The sequence below is a fragment of the Falco peregrinus genome, chromosome Z, assembly GCF_023634155.1.
Source record: "Falco peregrinus isolate bFalPer1 chromosome Z, bFalPer1.pri, whole genome shotgun sequence".
Taxonomy (NCBI): Eukaryota; Metazoa; Chordata; class Aves; order Falconiformes; family Falconidae; genus Falco; species Falco peregrinus.
This window is the reverse complement of record NC_073739.1, coordinates 31,054,465-31,068,452: the sequence shown is the minus strand read 5'-3', so window position 1 is coordinate 31,068,452 and position 13,988 is coordinate 31,054,465. Positions and strand designations below refer to the sequence as shown.

The 13,988-nt window shown below is 41.6% G+C and overlaps 1 protein-coding gene across 5 annotated transcripts in view; it reads left to right on the top strand.

The window, feature by feature from the left end:
• PIGG (phosphatidylinositol glycan anchor biosynthesis class G) overlaps positions 1 to 13,988 on the top strand; it is a 98,950-nt gene that overhangs the window by 53,136 nt on the left and 31,826 nt on the right. For 3 of the 5 annotated variants that reach the window (XM_055791492.1, XM_005232850.4, XM_055791493.1), the window contains exon 12: positions 4,598 to 4,761. In XM_055791492.1, the coding sequence (XP_055647467.1) occupies positions 4,598 to 4,761 (164 nt within the window). Of the gene's footprint in view, positions 1 to 4,597; positions 4,762 to 7,150; positions 9,625 to 13,988 lie in introns of those variants that run through there. The other 2 variants (XR_008744883.1, XM_055791494.1) reach the window with 2 other exon arrangements.

The window sequence follows — 13,988 nt, the reverse complement described above, 5'->3', positions numbered from 1 at the left end:
GCAGCTGAGCTTCCTGGTCTAATCTTGGACCTGCCTCAGTACTGCACACTTGCTGTGTGATCCCTTGACAGCATCTGGCCCTGATCACTATCTCTGGATCCAATCCTGACCTGGATATGCCACTGAGCATTCCCAATCCTCCTGATTTACTGCCCTCACCTGCCTTGTTTTCATGCGCGTTTCCCAGCTTACATTCCCTTGCAGAACCAGTTGGCCATTGCTGCTCTCTGACAATGTGAACTTAAACGCAAATTTATTAAACAGTTGTAACTTATGTGGGAAGACTACACATTAACTAATTTTTCCAGCTGTTCAGCAAGATTTTTGTGATTAGTAAGCAGTGGAAAAAGTTGCTCACACAGGTTGTGCAGTCTTCATGCTTGGAGGTTTTCAGAGCTTGGCTGGATAAAGTCCTGTGTTACTTATGTGGAGCTAGTTAAAAACACTTTATTTTTCTGTCTTGTTTTAGTAGTTAGGATCTTTCCTTCATTTATTGCTTTGTGTAAATCTGTGAAGAGAAGGAAAGTTAAAAATACTCCAATATTGTTAAACAGATACAAAAGTAATACATTTAGTCAGAATGCTACTTATTGTCAGGGTATTATCTGAAGCTTGAGAACCTCTTGATGAATTTTCCAACAAGCTGGAATGATTGATTGTTTTCTCCTAAGTTCTGAGTTGTATACATCTCATAACTCATCAATCACTTCCCAGAAGTATACTATATTTTTATCATTGCTACCTGCCCTTCAGGTGCCGTAAGACTAGAAATAAATATCTTGGTTGTTTCTCTTAACTGTAGCAGCTTCTAAAAAGATTGTTGCTGTAAATATTTCTTAAAATATTTTAGTTACCTTGGGTGAAAGCTCATCAATAAACAAAAATCCCATGTATTTATTTATTAGCCTTGTGGTTTTTTGTTCCCATCTTTACAGCAGTATATCTGCAGAAGAAGAGAAAGAAAATACAGTCTCAAAACCTTTAAGACTTGCTTGTGTTTTCTGGTATTTTTTATCACTGGAGGAGAACAGAATAGGTTTGTACATTAGAATCATTAATATCTAGTTCATCTTCCCTTCACATAGAGAGATGGACTGAGTGACATTTTAAAGTGGCTTATAGATTTCTCTTGTTATGATTTCAAAGCATTGAGGGATAATTTACATTGGAAAGGACCTCAAAAGGCCCAGGGTTCAACCCTGATCTCAGAGCAGTGTTAGCTGTGAGGTAAAACCAGGTTGCTCAGGGTCTTGAAACCTCCAGGGGTGAAGAGAGCAGAGCCCTTCTGGCCAATCTTTTCCAGTAACTTCATTTTTTCACCTTAAATAATTTGCCTCAAATAGTTAAAATAAATCCCTCCTCCTACACTTATTTATAGAATTCCAGTTACTAGAGAGGCATACAATTATGTGACGAGCTCAGTGAAAGTGCACTAACAGAGTGCAGTAACAGTCTGCAGTATTTAATCAGTCATGAAACAGACCAGAAGCGTGTCAGTTTTGTCCTGCACATCTGTACTTCTCAGTTTAGTGAGAGTCATTGAGATACTGCAGGTAATAGCTCATACTCACTGAGTGATGTGGTATCTGAAAAGTTTTCAGAAGTATCATTGCAGCTTTGAAGAGCATTTTAGATTGTTTTCATTACTATCTGTGGAGGGATTCTCTTACTGTAGCAGATATGCTGGTAGTTTCTCTTAACTAGTGAACACTATATATATATATGTTTGTGCTTCGTGGATCTGGATCATGACATTATCATGGAATGCTTTTATGCAATTGTGCATTGTCTTTCTGCCTATGATAAGCTATTGCACTATTTGAAATACTTGAGTCATATTTTAAAATAAAAGCAGACAGTCTGAATTGCCAGTTATTTATGTCTTGTGTGGTGTATTAAAAGTTACAAGCTACAAAAATTCATTCAAATATATGAATTAGTCTTGAAGAAAGATATCTAATGTGAAGAAAAAAATGCTTCTTACTGCTTAGCAGAGCTCTTCATAGTAGCTGTGAAGCCATCCATGAGGCTTAGGAGATTCCTGGTGAAAGTGGGGTGTTTGGACACTTAACATGCAGTATGGTCACAGCTGGAAGTGTGTGTGTCCTTGCTCTCCTTGTTCTACAGGTGCATCACTTCACAGCAGGGGCCCTCACACTGTTTAACCAGGGGCCGGCGCGGATGCAGTGGCAGGCAGCCATCTGCGGCTGCTTGGTTTCCCCCCGCAACCCCCGGCGGGGGGGGCAGGGGGGTCTGTAAATACCGGGGGCCGGATTGAGGACCCTGGGGGGCTGTACCCAGCCCGCGGGCTGTAGTTTGAGGACCCCTGCTTTAAACAGTCAAAGATAGGAGGAGTGAGCCCAGAGTGAAAGGAGCCACAGGGAGGCGGGGAGAAGGTGGAAGGCACTGTTCCTTCCTCCTGGTTGCTTTCTCTGTTCTCACTACCATTCAGAGGACAGTGCATCTTTTTTCCCTGTTGTGCAGGACAGTGACGTGCACTCCCAGGTGCTGCCTTTGTTCTTGCTCCTTCTTACATGCATCGGGGTGGGGAGTTGCCCAGAGGTGCCAAGCATCAGCCATGTGTATGTGCAGATGGAGCAAACAGCATGAAGAAATCTTTCAGCTCTTCATGAGAGGAGCAGGAGTCCCTGATGTCTCAGGTTTTCTACTGTGCACACATCATACAGAGGAGAAGGAGGAGAGAGAAACTAGGCAGGTGTGGTAGGGAAAAGACCTGCTGCTGTAGACAGGGACTGGGGGAAAAGAGACCAGCTTCTTTCTTCGCCTGTCCCTGTCAAACTCTTGCATGTTGAGGAGCAGCACCCTGTCCTGCTCTCAAAGTGCTGCACTTGACCACTCTGCTCCTGCCATGTCCTCAGTCTATACCCCTTAAACTTGAGGAGGAGACTTGTTTTACAGCTTTCTTTTCCAGTCTCGTCTTACAGGTTCTAGGGCGCAGATAATGCTTTTTCTTTAGCTGCTGGTCCTTAGTTATGATTTGCTCTGCTCCTATCATTGCTCTACATTATGCTAAATGCATAACAATAACTTATTACACTGGTGTAATGTAACAGTAATTTACTACAGCGGTGCGTGGTGAAGGTCAAAGTGTGAAGGACTGACAGTCATAAGTCAAAAATTTTTTTCTGCTGTATGATGTCTTGGTAAAATCCATACCTTACTGCCCTCTTACAGCTTCAGGCTGCCCTTACATTCTGGGGATATCTTCATGGTAGGATTCATCGGGACACTGACTACTGATGAGGAGCTCTGAATGGTTCTGTCAGCAGGGATGGCTTTTTTTCTCCTTAGATTTTAGGGCTGTCTCAGGAGCGTGGTTTTTGCTGTCCCTCGTGCCTAGTTACTTATGTACCTGAAAAAGCTACCTGTTTTTTTGTGCTTCCTTGTATGCTCTGGATTTCATGGGCAACTCAGATGTGTTTTGATGACAGTACTTCCTTGCTGGGGTAACTTCTGCGGTTCAAGAAGACTGCAGTCACTAAGGTGAGAGGAGATCAGGTCAGAGGGAAGGGGGGAGCCACACTCCTCATAGGCTCTGCTGGGACTGGGTCTGAGTCTATCTGTGGTGACAACCCTTACATTTGCATTGTTCTGGGATTCTGCAGGGGGGAAAGAAGAATTTGATAGCTGTTAGAATACCAGCGCTGTAGAAACTGATCGGCATCTCCAGATATGGTATATCTGAGAGCTTTTGCACTCGTCTGAGGAAGCCTGCCTGTGACCTGCTAAGCTAAAAAATATTCTGCCTTAATCATGGGTTGTATTTGGTGCTTTAGGTATTTCAGTGAAATTAAATACTTGGGCATTTTCAGTGAAAAACACTTCCTTTAGTTTTATATTATCCTTTGTTATTTAGTGGTCTTAGTCACTGAAAAAGAAAACTAGATAAAACATACAAGGCTTGGACAGCTCAATACTTTCATTGCTGTATGTTCCTTGTGTTTTTCTAGGTTTTAAATGCCTCTTATTGATGATTCAGGCTGTCTAGGCTGACTTCTGGTCTATTTCAATGCAGTCTATTGTGGTATAGATACTTGCAGAAATGTCTCTGAATTTGCTTGTTTTAATCTGGTTACATGCAGCAACTTGTGTCATGGGACAGGCAGGTGGGTGGTGTAGGGTTCCACTACAGCTCTAAATTAGAGCCCGATTGTCTCTAAGGGCAAGAAATCTTTATTTCCTGGTGTCATTTTAGGCAACAAGCCTAAAATCTTGGGTTTGAATTGTGCATGATGAAAAATGCATTTTCATTACTGTGACTGAAAAATCAGCAGGTGTAGCTACTTGCTTTAAACTGGGTTTTGGATGTAATTTATTAAACAGGCATGTTCATTTGCAGACAAAATAAGACAAGTGAAATATGTTGTTTATGCCTTTGTTAGTCTGTAAATCCTATATAAAAGCTGTTGTTTGGTAAGGTACTTTACTGAAATTCCCATGTAAAGAATATGGCTGTACTGTGAGGTAGCTTGAAAGGTAAGTATTTAACTGGTACAATAATTAATATTATTCTAATGTATTCTAAATGTTTCTTTCAAGATACTAGAATATTTACTTTTTTTATTCCTGCTTTCAGGGGAATTCAAATGGCATCGCCACTGTGGATATTTCTGCAGGGTTTGTGGGACTTGAAAGCTATGTGGAGATACCAGCTATCTTCCTTACAGCATTTGCAACATACACAGGACCTTTGCTTTGGGCCATTCATCTGCTGTGCTACTTGAGTTCTGAAGTTAACAGGTAATCATGTCTTGAACTAAAGTAACACTCCTCTATGTATTGCAGATATGAATACCATTCAGATAGTGTATACCTTTTCAAACAAATAGTTTCATTCACATAAATTTTTGCCTTGGAAGTTAGTTTTCCAATAATAAAATGCATGTGGGGTTTTTTTGGTATGCATTTGTGTCATCTCACTCTTCCAGTTTCATTTTCTCTGCAGGAGTTTTGCACTGGGAATATACATGTATATTTTACTAATTTTGTTTCTGAATGAGTTCTCAGTTTGCTGTGCTAAATTACGTAAAATTTTATTATGGTTTTGTAACAGCATGTGCTGCCTAAAAACATTCTTCTTGGAACCTATTAAGTATGAGACCTGACAAAGACTTTTTAAAGTAATAGAATAGAATTCAAACTCAACTAACATGTAGTTCTTTGAATATTTGTCCTTGTTTGACATAGTGACATACAGCATTATAAAAAAAAAAATATTGTATGTTACTGGTTATTGCAGTCATTTGTAGCTAAAATATTTGTACTTTTGGGTATCTTGTGTAGTGGAAGGGCTAATGTAAAATGAACTAGTGCATTTGGAATTTTAAGAAGACATATTTGGAAAACGCTCATGTAACTTACAGCGTGCATGTAAAATCCAACTGGACTCTCCAGTATTGCATTTAACTCACCATCCAGGGCATTCAAACCAAGAGATGCCATATGTTAAAATAGAGGAGCTGTAAATTCCATATATTGTAATATCAATGCACAAATGCAAAGACTTGATAGATTTTCACAGAAATAATATTCGACAGTGACTAAATTTTTACTGTCACAGAATCTTTTCACTGTTATCTGTGGAATTCAAATGTACTTTTTTTTTTTTTTTTAATGGGGATCAAAATGTTGCAGCCGGCTTGGCAGGTGGGATTTTGGACAGTATTTAGTTTATCACAACTCCGCCTTATGCATTGTCATCCTCTGTAAACCTCTGACTTTCCTTTATCTACAGAGTGTCATCTGGTCTCATCTTGTTAGTGCTTTTTGTTTTCTGGCTTCTCTCTTCTTTCCCTTGTTTGTTCTGGGCTATACCTACACCATGAACTTCTGTTGGCACATGTGTGTTCATCAGAGGTGTGAGGAGATGGGATCCCCAGCTGTCCAAGCTGCATAGGCTAGTGGAGGCTTTAAACAGGCCCTTCCTGGTTCAAACAGCCTAAATTCCTGCACAGTCATTGTGTCCATTGCTCTGTATTAAGAGGCACCTTTAACAGGTAGTGTTATTATTCACCTTAGTCACAGATTTGCCTGTCTGCCATACTGCTTTCTAAAGATGTCTAGCTCTCTCTACTTTGTTGCAGTGCAATTACGGAGCCCTGTGCTGGGCCATTGTATTGGCCTAGTAATGCACTCCTTAGTGCAGACTGAGACTCAGTGCAGAACATTACCTCCTAGTCTGAGGCCAGCTACCTTGAAGTCATCTTTGGTCTTATATAGATTGATGCTGTCTAAGTACTGGTCTTTATGTGTAATACCTCTGAAACCCAGCCTTTCCTTTGTTCATTCTGATATTATGTTTTTTTGCTTTAGGAGGAGTACATGTAGAATACTCTAATTATAGATGTCTGGATCTGTATGACCACATCAACCCCTTTCCTGAATTTTCTTTACTACCTGGTGACTTGACACCAAACTCATTTTTAACTTTTTCTAATGCTCCTCAGTTTAGCTTTAGTCACTGCTTTGCTCCATCAATACATCTTCCCAGGATCCAAGCTCTTCAAGTTTTCTCCATTCTTTCAACTTTCTTTAAAAAGAGTTATGTACATATAGAAAGCCCCACTGCTTGTCTTCTGGTAAATATGTGACCCATGACCCTAGGTATTACTTACATTCTGTTAATCTACTGTTTTTTCCAATTAATTTATAACTCTGCCATGCTTTCTTTAAAATAGTGCTAGACAGTTTCATTGGTCACATCCATGTTCCTGTGTTGTTTTTCTCTTTTGTGAGTCCCACTTTCCATTCTTCATTATTACACTGTAGGTGCTTCGGAAATGGAGGTTTTTGCTAGTGCTTGGAGGACTCTGAGCACAGTACAGTAAATCACCTCAGTGCCATTGTCTGGGGAGGGAGAGGAAAAGAGTAAGACTACCCGTAATGTGTTTAAAATAGCTGAAGTTCAAATGTTGTTTACACCCTAGACTGCAGACTGTGATGAACACTAACATACAATGAAGAGAAAATAATACCATATAGCATGGTTTTTGAAAGCTCTTCTAACAAAATAATAATTTCTGTAACAAAACCTTTGAGGATCTGTACTTGTTTAGTATTGTTTCAAATAATGTGCCTCTGTAGCAGTGTTGGTGGTTGTTCTGATGTTTTCTTGGTTGAATTTTTGCAGATTAAAAGCTCAGCTAGTAGTGTTGCCAGGTACAGTGCTGGTTTAAACTGCTCTCAAGTGGGTAGCTGTGACCTGTAATACCCACATCACTTATGTAAGTAGATTCCATCAAGCAGCTTGTGTCTGTAGCCATTTTAAGGTTCACTTGGGTCAACTGGTAAGGTTGTTTCCTCTGTGAAACAGTGCATAACTCTGGACTGGAATCTCTGTAGCTGCTGGGACTCGTTTAAATTGGTATGTTATGGTGCTCAGAACTTGGTCTATATGCTTTTTATTTTAGTTTTGTGTTTTGCTGTTGCTGGCAGGTTGGTTGTCTCATTACTTCATTGTTATTCCTTGGAGCCAAAGCCGAAACTGCAGAAGGCAGAGGTCCAGCTGCTTCATGTGTTTTCTTAAATGTATGGGAGACTGAGCTTTTTTAAAAAACTGCTGGATGCTTTAGAATGTTCTTTAGAAAGGCTTCCTACTAACTTTTATAAGCAATGTGCCTTCGTCAGAGTCGAACACTTTCCTTTTTTTATATGGTTCTGAGTGCAAGATGAAGATCCTTTCCCTGCTTCCACTAGATGGGAAGTTCTGAAAGAATCCAGCTGCCCTGTTTATTTGGAGTATGCTGAGTGGGTCCTGTTAGATTACTAAAGGATGCCCTCAGGATTCCTGACCCATCCTGGTACAGTCTTAGCTGAATGGATGTGCCCAGAACTGCTCAGGAGTACCATTCAGAGCAAAGTTCCTAGCATACTGCGGCTGTTTTAGAGGTGAAGCATCTGAGGAAGTTGACCTGGACATGGAAGCCTGACTTCAGTGCTAACTTGTCTTTGTTTATTCCAGCCACTTAGCAGAGCCCATGTCATTTATAGCTGCATCAGTTGGGTTGGCTTAACAGAGAGAGCTTCTTGCTGGAGTTCCCAGAAGCTGAACTCCACTGAGGCATAACTTCCTAAGGGCAAGTAAACCTGCACACCCTTCCCTCTCTCTGTACTTCTGTGAAATCACAGAATACTTGAGTCTGGAGTCCAACCCTCCTGCCTCAAAGAGGGTCAACCACAGCAGGTTCCTCAGTGCTGTGTCAGGTTGGTATTTGAGTGTCTCCACAGTCTCCTTGAGCAACCTTTTCCACTGTATGACAACCCTTGCAGTAAAACAGGTTTTTTTCTGATGTTTAAGGGGAATTTGTCATATTTTAGTTTGTGTCCATTGCCTTTCCTCCTTTCAGTGGGCACCACAAAGAAAAGCCTGGGTACATCTTCTTTACTTCTGCCCATCAGATATTATGCATATCAGCAAGATCCCTGCTGATCCTTCTCTACTTAAGGCTAAACAGTCCCAGATTTCCCAGCCTCTCATATTGGATGCTCTGATCCCTTCATCATCCTTGTGACCTTTCAGTAGACTCACTCCAGTACACCCATGTCTGTCTTGTACTGGGGGGCCCAGAACTGGATCCAGAACCCCAGATGTGATCTGAACTGTGATCTCCAGCCCAGAACTGGATCCAGAACCCCAAATCACCTTATTCAGCCTTCTGGCTCTGCTTTTTCCACTACGGCCCTGGGTTCACTCAAGGGAACATTACTTACTTGTGTTCAACTTGTTATCCACCAGGAACAATCTATGTCCTTCTCTGCCAAGCTGTTTTCCAGATGGTCAGCCCCAAGCCTGTCCTGGTGCATGGGTTTATTATTCCCCAGCTACAGGATTTGAAATCGCCCTTTGTTGAACTTCTTGACAGCCCATTCCTCCAGCCTGTTGAGGTGCCTCTGGATGGCAGCAGACCCACCTACTGGATCAGCCACTCCTCCCAGATTTGTGTTGTGTGCAGACTTGCCGAGGGGGCACTGTGCCCCATTGTCCAGGTCATTGATGAAGATGCCAGACAGTGTCGGTCCCAGTGTCAAGCCCTGGGGTTGATCCTTCGTGGCTGGCCTCCAGGTCACAACCCTGTGAGCCCAGCATGTGAGCTGTTTTCAGCCCACCTCACTGTCCACTGTCCTAGCCTGGGCTGCTTCAGTTTGCCTGTGAGGATGTTATGGGAGACGGTGTTAAAAGCGTTGTGAGGTGAAAGTACATTAGATATGTGTAGCCCATATATCTTTGGCCAGTATGGTATGGCGGAATAGAAGATCAGGAGGTTTTGAAATAATACATGTGCTGTAGAAGTGTAGTTGGAACTCCTTAAACAACTTCCTTCCATCTGATCAAACACACGGAACTATGAAATATTCTCCTCATAGGGAAAGGTAAATATGTTTCTAAAATAATTAAGTGGCATGTGACAGACAGTAACATGGATATTATCACCACTTTTAGTCCTTCAGGCTCTCCTAACAAACTTGGCAGTTTAAATGTGTCGGGATTTTCACAGACAGAAATAGAAAGAACTTTTTTGCTTCAGTCTCCATGGAAACTGTGCAATAACTCTTGAAACTGTTTTTGAGACATGGAGTACTGATTAAACTGATGCCTGAACTTAACCAAGTATTCAGTGTGTGATCTCCATGAATTCCAGAGAGCACCTGATTCATGTAAAGGGTAGTTTTTACAGTGACCACTGTGTTGCTCTGACCTGAAGTAGAACTTTGGATTTTTGGGATGCTTATGACCGTGAAAAGGGCCATGTTCTTGGATAATCTGACCTATATTACATGACCTCACTGTGCAATACACTCCAGATGGATTCAGTTTTCAAGCTCCTACCCAAAGAAAATTGTCATGTGGGTGATGCTCACAGTGTTGTGTAATTACCACCCTTGAGCTAGGCATCGTGATAGTTTTCAGATTACTTGCATGTTGGAATCTGTGTTTTAGTTGCTTTAATGAGTCAAGTGTCAGGGTGAATTGGTGGATGTGTTCTAGCATTAGAAGGCTGCATTCTTATTGGGTTTTCTTCGTTAGTGATCAAAAGTTATAATAGTACCTCATGTTAGCAAATGGCTTTCAGGTATTGAAAATGTAAGTTATGCCCAACAGGACAGTGTTAATAGTTGCAAAACTTTTAATGTTACACTGTGACTTTGTTAATGTAGAATGCCAGCACAGCAAACTTAAGTTTTGCCGTGAATTCTTCTATAATACTGATCTAAACAGAATTAGGAAGGCATGCTAGCTGAAGGAATTTCAGCAGTCAACATCAGCTTTTGCCATCTTCTACCTAAAGTGTTTGAGACATTGACAGCCCTATTCACAATCCATGTTAATATATTAATCCTTTTTCTTTCTGACATAAGCTAGACGTGCAGTGAGTGTTTCTAATCTGTTTTGTTTGTTTGTTTTGTTTTGAGTCCCAGGTAGAAAATGTAGTAGAGACAAAAGAACAATCCAAATATTTTTCCCTGAACCCTTTAGTATTTTACAGAAGTAGTTTTTATTTCTTCTACTTTCACTTCACTCTTTCTTCCTTAGTTTAATTAAAGCTGAATAAAATGTTTGCAACTAAGAATATAGTGCTGCTGCGTTCGCATGGTAATACTTGTTATCTATGGTGTTTGCCAGCAGTCTTATTCTTTAAATAAAATAATAAATAAAATGTATAGAAGAGGGTATCTACTTGTTCACTGATGTGCATGGAAATCTGGAAGTGATTTGATAAAATAGAGTGGGGTTTTATTGCCACAAGCTGGAAGAGTATTTTACTCACCTGTGCTGTCATTGTGGTGATGGCTGGAGATTTCTGTTAGACATCATTAGTGCTGTGTGATGGATACATCCTCATTCATTTGTCATGCTGGTCAGACACTGACTTTTCCTATAAGTTGCCTTCAGGCAGCCATGGCTCATAGTATTGTAAAGTATTTTCTTAGTGAAAAGTGATCCAGCAAAGTAGGGTAGCCTGCAGTTGCCTCTATGTTGTAAACAAATGACAAGTTGCTTCAAAACCATTTGCAAAATAAATGTCATCCTCTTGTTCCATGGACCAGCTCTACAGCTGTGTTTTAGGAGCTGAAATAATTTCTATGTAAATATTAAGGAAAGTTGTGTGCACAGAATTTATAAATACACAGATTTGGGATGAGTTAGGTTATTTTTGCTTTGCGTAGATAGAAGTAAGCACCTAAAGGGATCTAATACTTAAAAATTAATTATCTAAGTTTTGGTAGAGTTGGCATATCCAACATGAGGTGTGTTTCTAGTAATGACTGATGACCCTAATGGAGAACTTGTGCTTCAGTGTGCTAGCAACTGCCCAAATGCATTGCAGAGTTGGCCACACAGCTTGTAAAGGGTCTTATTAATTCTGTGTGCTGCCATTGCTATGAGACTGTTCTCATTGACAGAGCTCTGCTGGCTTAGGTAGAGGCCACTTAAAGTAAGCATGCCAGATACGCTTTTTAATTTTTAAGTGGTCTGTCAGTTTGTGGGTAATCTTGAATTGAAAGGAAAGACTTCTAAAATTATTTTTTATTTCTGCCCAAGCTCTAATTTGAGGGGTTTATGGTTACATTGTCTTCCTCCTCTTGATGTTTTGGTGTTCATCAGACTTACAGAAGTATTCTCAAAAGCATGTAGCTGATTTAACTGTACAGCCTTCCAGTACCCAGTGTATCTGTAGAGCTGCAAGCTTCAGAGTGGAGGTATGCAGTATCACTTTGCTGTACAAAAGGGTACAGTATTTGACCTTTATTCTTGTTTGGAACCTCTGCATTGTGAGACAGTATTTTTCTGCAGTCCTGCATGGCTGGATTTACAAATCCTGCTTACGCAGAAGAGTTCATTAAATTCAATACACACATAAACTTATTGAGTCTCTTAGGAGAATCAACTTTAACAACATTGGGCATGGGTAACCTAAGAGGCATCAATTATAAGCAGAAATTTGGGGATCCAATGGTAAGCAACTGGAATTTTTTCAAAGAATGACAATCTAGACAGGCTCTATTAGAAGGATTCTAGAAAGACTTGAAAAGTCTCTGAAAATGTGAAAAAAATAATGACAGGAAGGTTGGTTAAGTTATGTGTCTGTAAGTAAACTGATAGTCCTTCCTATTGTTAGTGGACCACGGCAGTTGTAACTTGTCATAGTTTAATCCCGAAGGCAACCAAGCACCACGCAGCCGCTCACTCACTCCCTGCCACCCAGAGGGATGGGAAGGAGGATTGGAAAGGAATGTAAAACTCAAGGGTTGAGATAAGACCAATTTAATAGGTAAAGCAAACGCTGCGCATGCAAGCAAAGCAAAACAAGGAATTCATTCGCTGCTTCCCATGGGCAGGCAGGCGTTCAGCCGTCCCCAGGGAAGCAGGGCTCCAGCACGTGGAACGGTTACTCGGGAAGACAAATGCCATAATGCCAGATGTCTCCCCCTTCCTTCTTCTTCTCCTCCCAGTTTATATACTCAGCATGACATCATATGGTATGGAATACCTCTTTGGCTAGCTTGGGTCACCTGTCCTGGCTGTGTCCCCTCCCAATGTCCCGTGCCCCTCCAGCCCTCTGGCTGGCAGGGCCCAAGGAACTGAAAAGTCCTTGACTGAGTATAAACCTCACCCAGCAACAGCTAAACCCATCAGTGTGCTGTCAGCATTGCTCTCCCATCACAGCCCAAACACAGCACTGTACTAACTACTAAGAAGAAAATTAACTCTATCCCAGCTGAAACCAGGACAGAACTCCACAAAGGAAAGCTAACTTGTGTCAGAATTGCAGGATAGCAAGTGGTCATGTGGCATGCTATTTTCAAAAATTGTAGGCACTCTGCAGTGCGATGAAAGGAATTTTAGTACATTTTGATGAAAAGGATTAGGTTTGTCAATACTGACACCTTAAGATTTCTTTGATTAGTCCACACAGCTGTTAGTAGAGGAAGGATTGTGAAGCCTGATGCTGCTATATAATGAAGTTACACTTTCATGTGTGCTTCCCCTCTGTCTCTGACTCACTGTCCCTCATAATCTCTCTCTTTACCATGCTTGGTATTCTCCTCATCCCTCTCGTTCTCTTGTTATCACCCTCACCACCCCCCACTCAAGCTTCCCTTTTCTCTTGGACAAACTCTACGCCTCTTTGATGTGCTTTGGCTCTCTCCCTCTCCCAGTTGCCTTCTCTTGTGCATTTTCCGTCTTGTCAGAAAAATTTGCGACTGACCCCTGCCAACTGAGGAGAGAGCCAAGGATGCAAAGTATAGAATTAGAGAAGTAAATATTTATTCATGCACATGAGGTGTCCTAAGCAAACTGGGGCACCCCAAATGCGGTTTTACACAGCGTTCTTACACCTTTGCTCATGTTTCCCTCTTGCGATCCTTCTCTCCCACCAAGCAATTCCTCTCTCTTGCTTTCCCACCCTCTCACAGACACTTCCTCTCCTTGTGCACTTTCCCTGTCTCTCATGCCTGGGCTTTCATGATCTCTCATGTGTGGATGTTCCCAGTTTCTTTTGGATGCAGGCTCTTCCCACCTCTCGTGTGGGCTTCCCACCTGTCATGCACATGCGTCCCCTCCTTACATGTGCTTACCTCTCTCTCACGGGCTTCCCCACTCTCATGCACTCCCTCACCATGAGTTTCAGTCCCTCTCAGACTTCTGCCTCTTTGCAAGCATGCTTCCCCCGTCTCGTGCTTCCCTGTGCACTTTCCTCCTGATGTGCTGCCTCCCTCAGACTTCCTCCCTCATGATCCCCCATCATTCTTTTCCCCTCTCTTGCAATCACTTTCTCCCTCTCCCTGTCATGCTTTCTCTCTCATGCATGCTTTCTCCCTACCTTGTTTGCACTTTCTCCCCTCCTTGCATGCACCTCCACCTTCTCCTACACACTTCTCTCGCTCTCATACACGCTTCCACCTTCTCTCATGTAATTCTTCCCTTCTTGCATGCACTTCCACCTTATCTCACATGCGTTTCT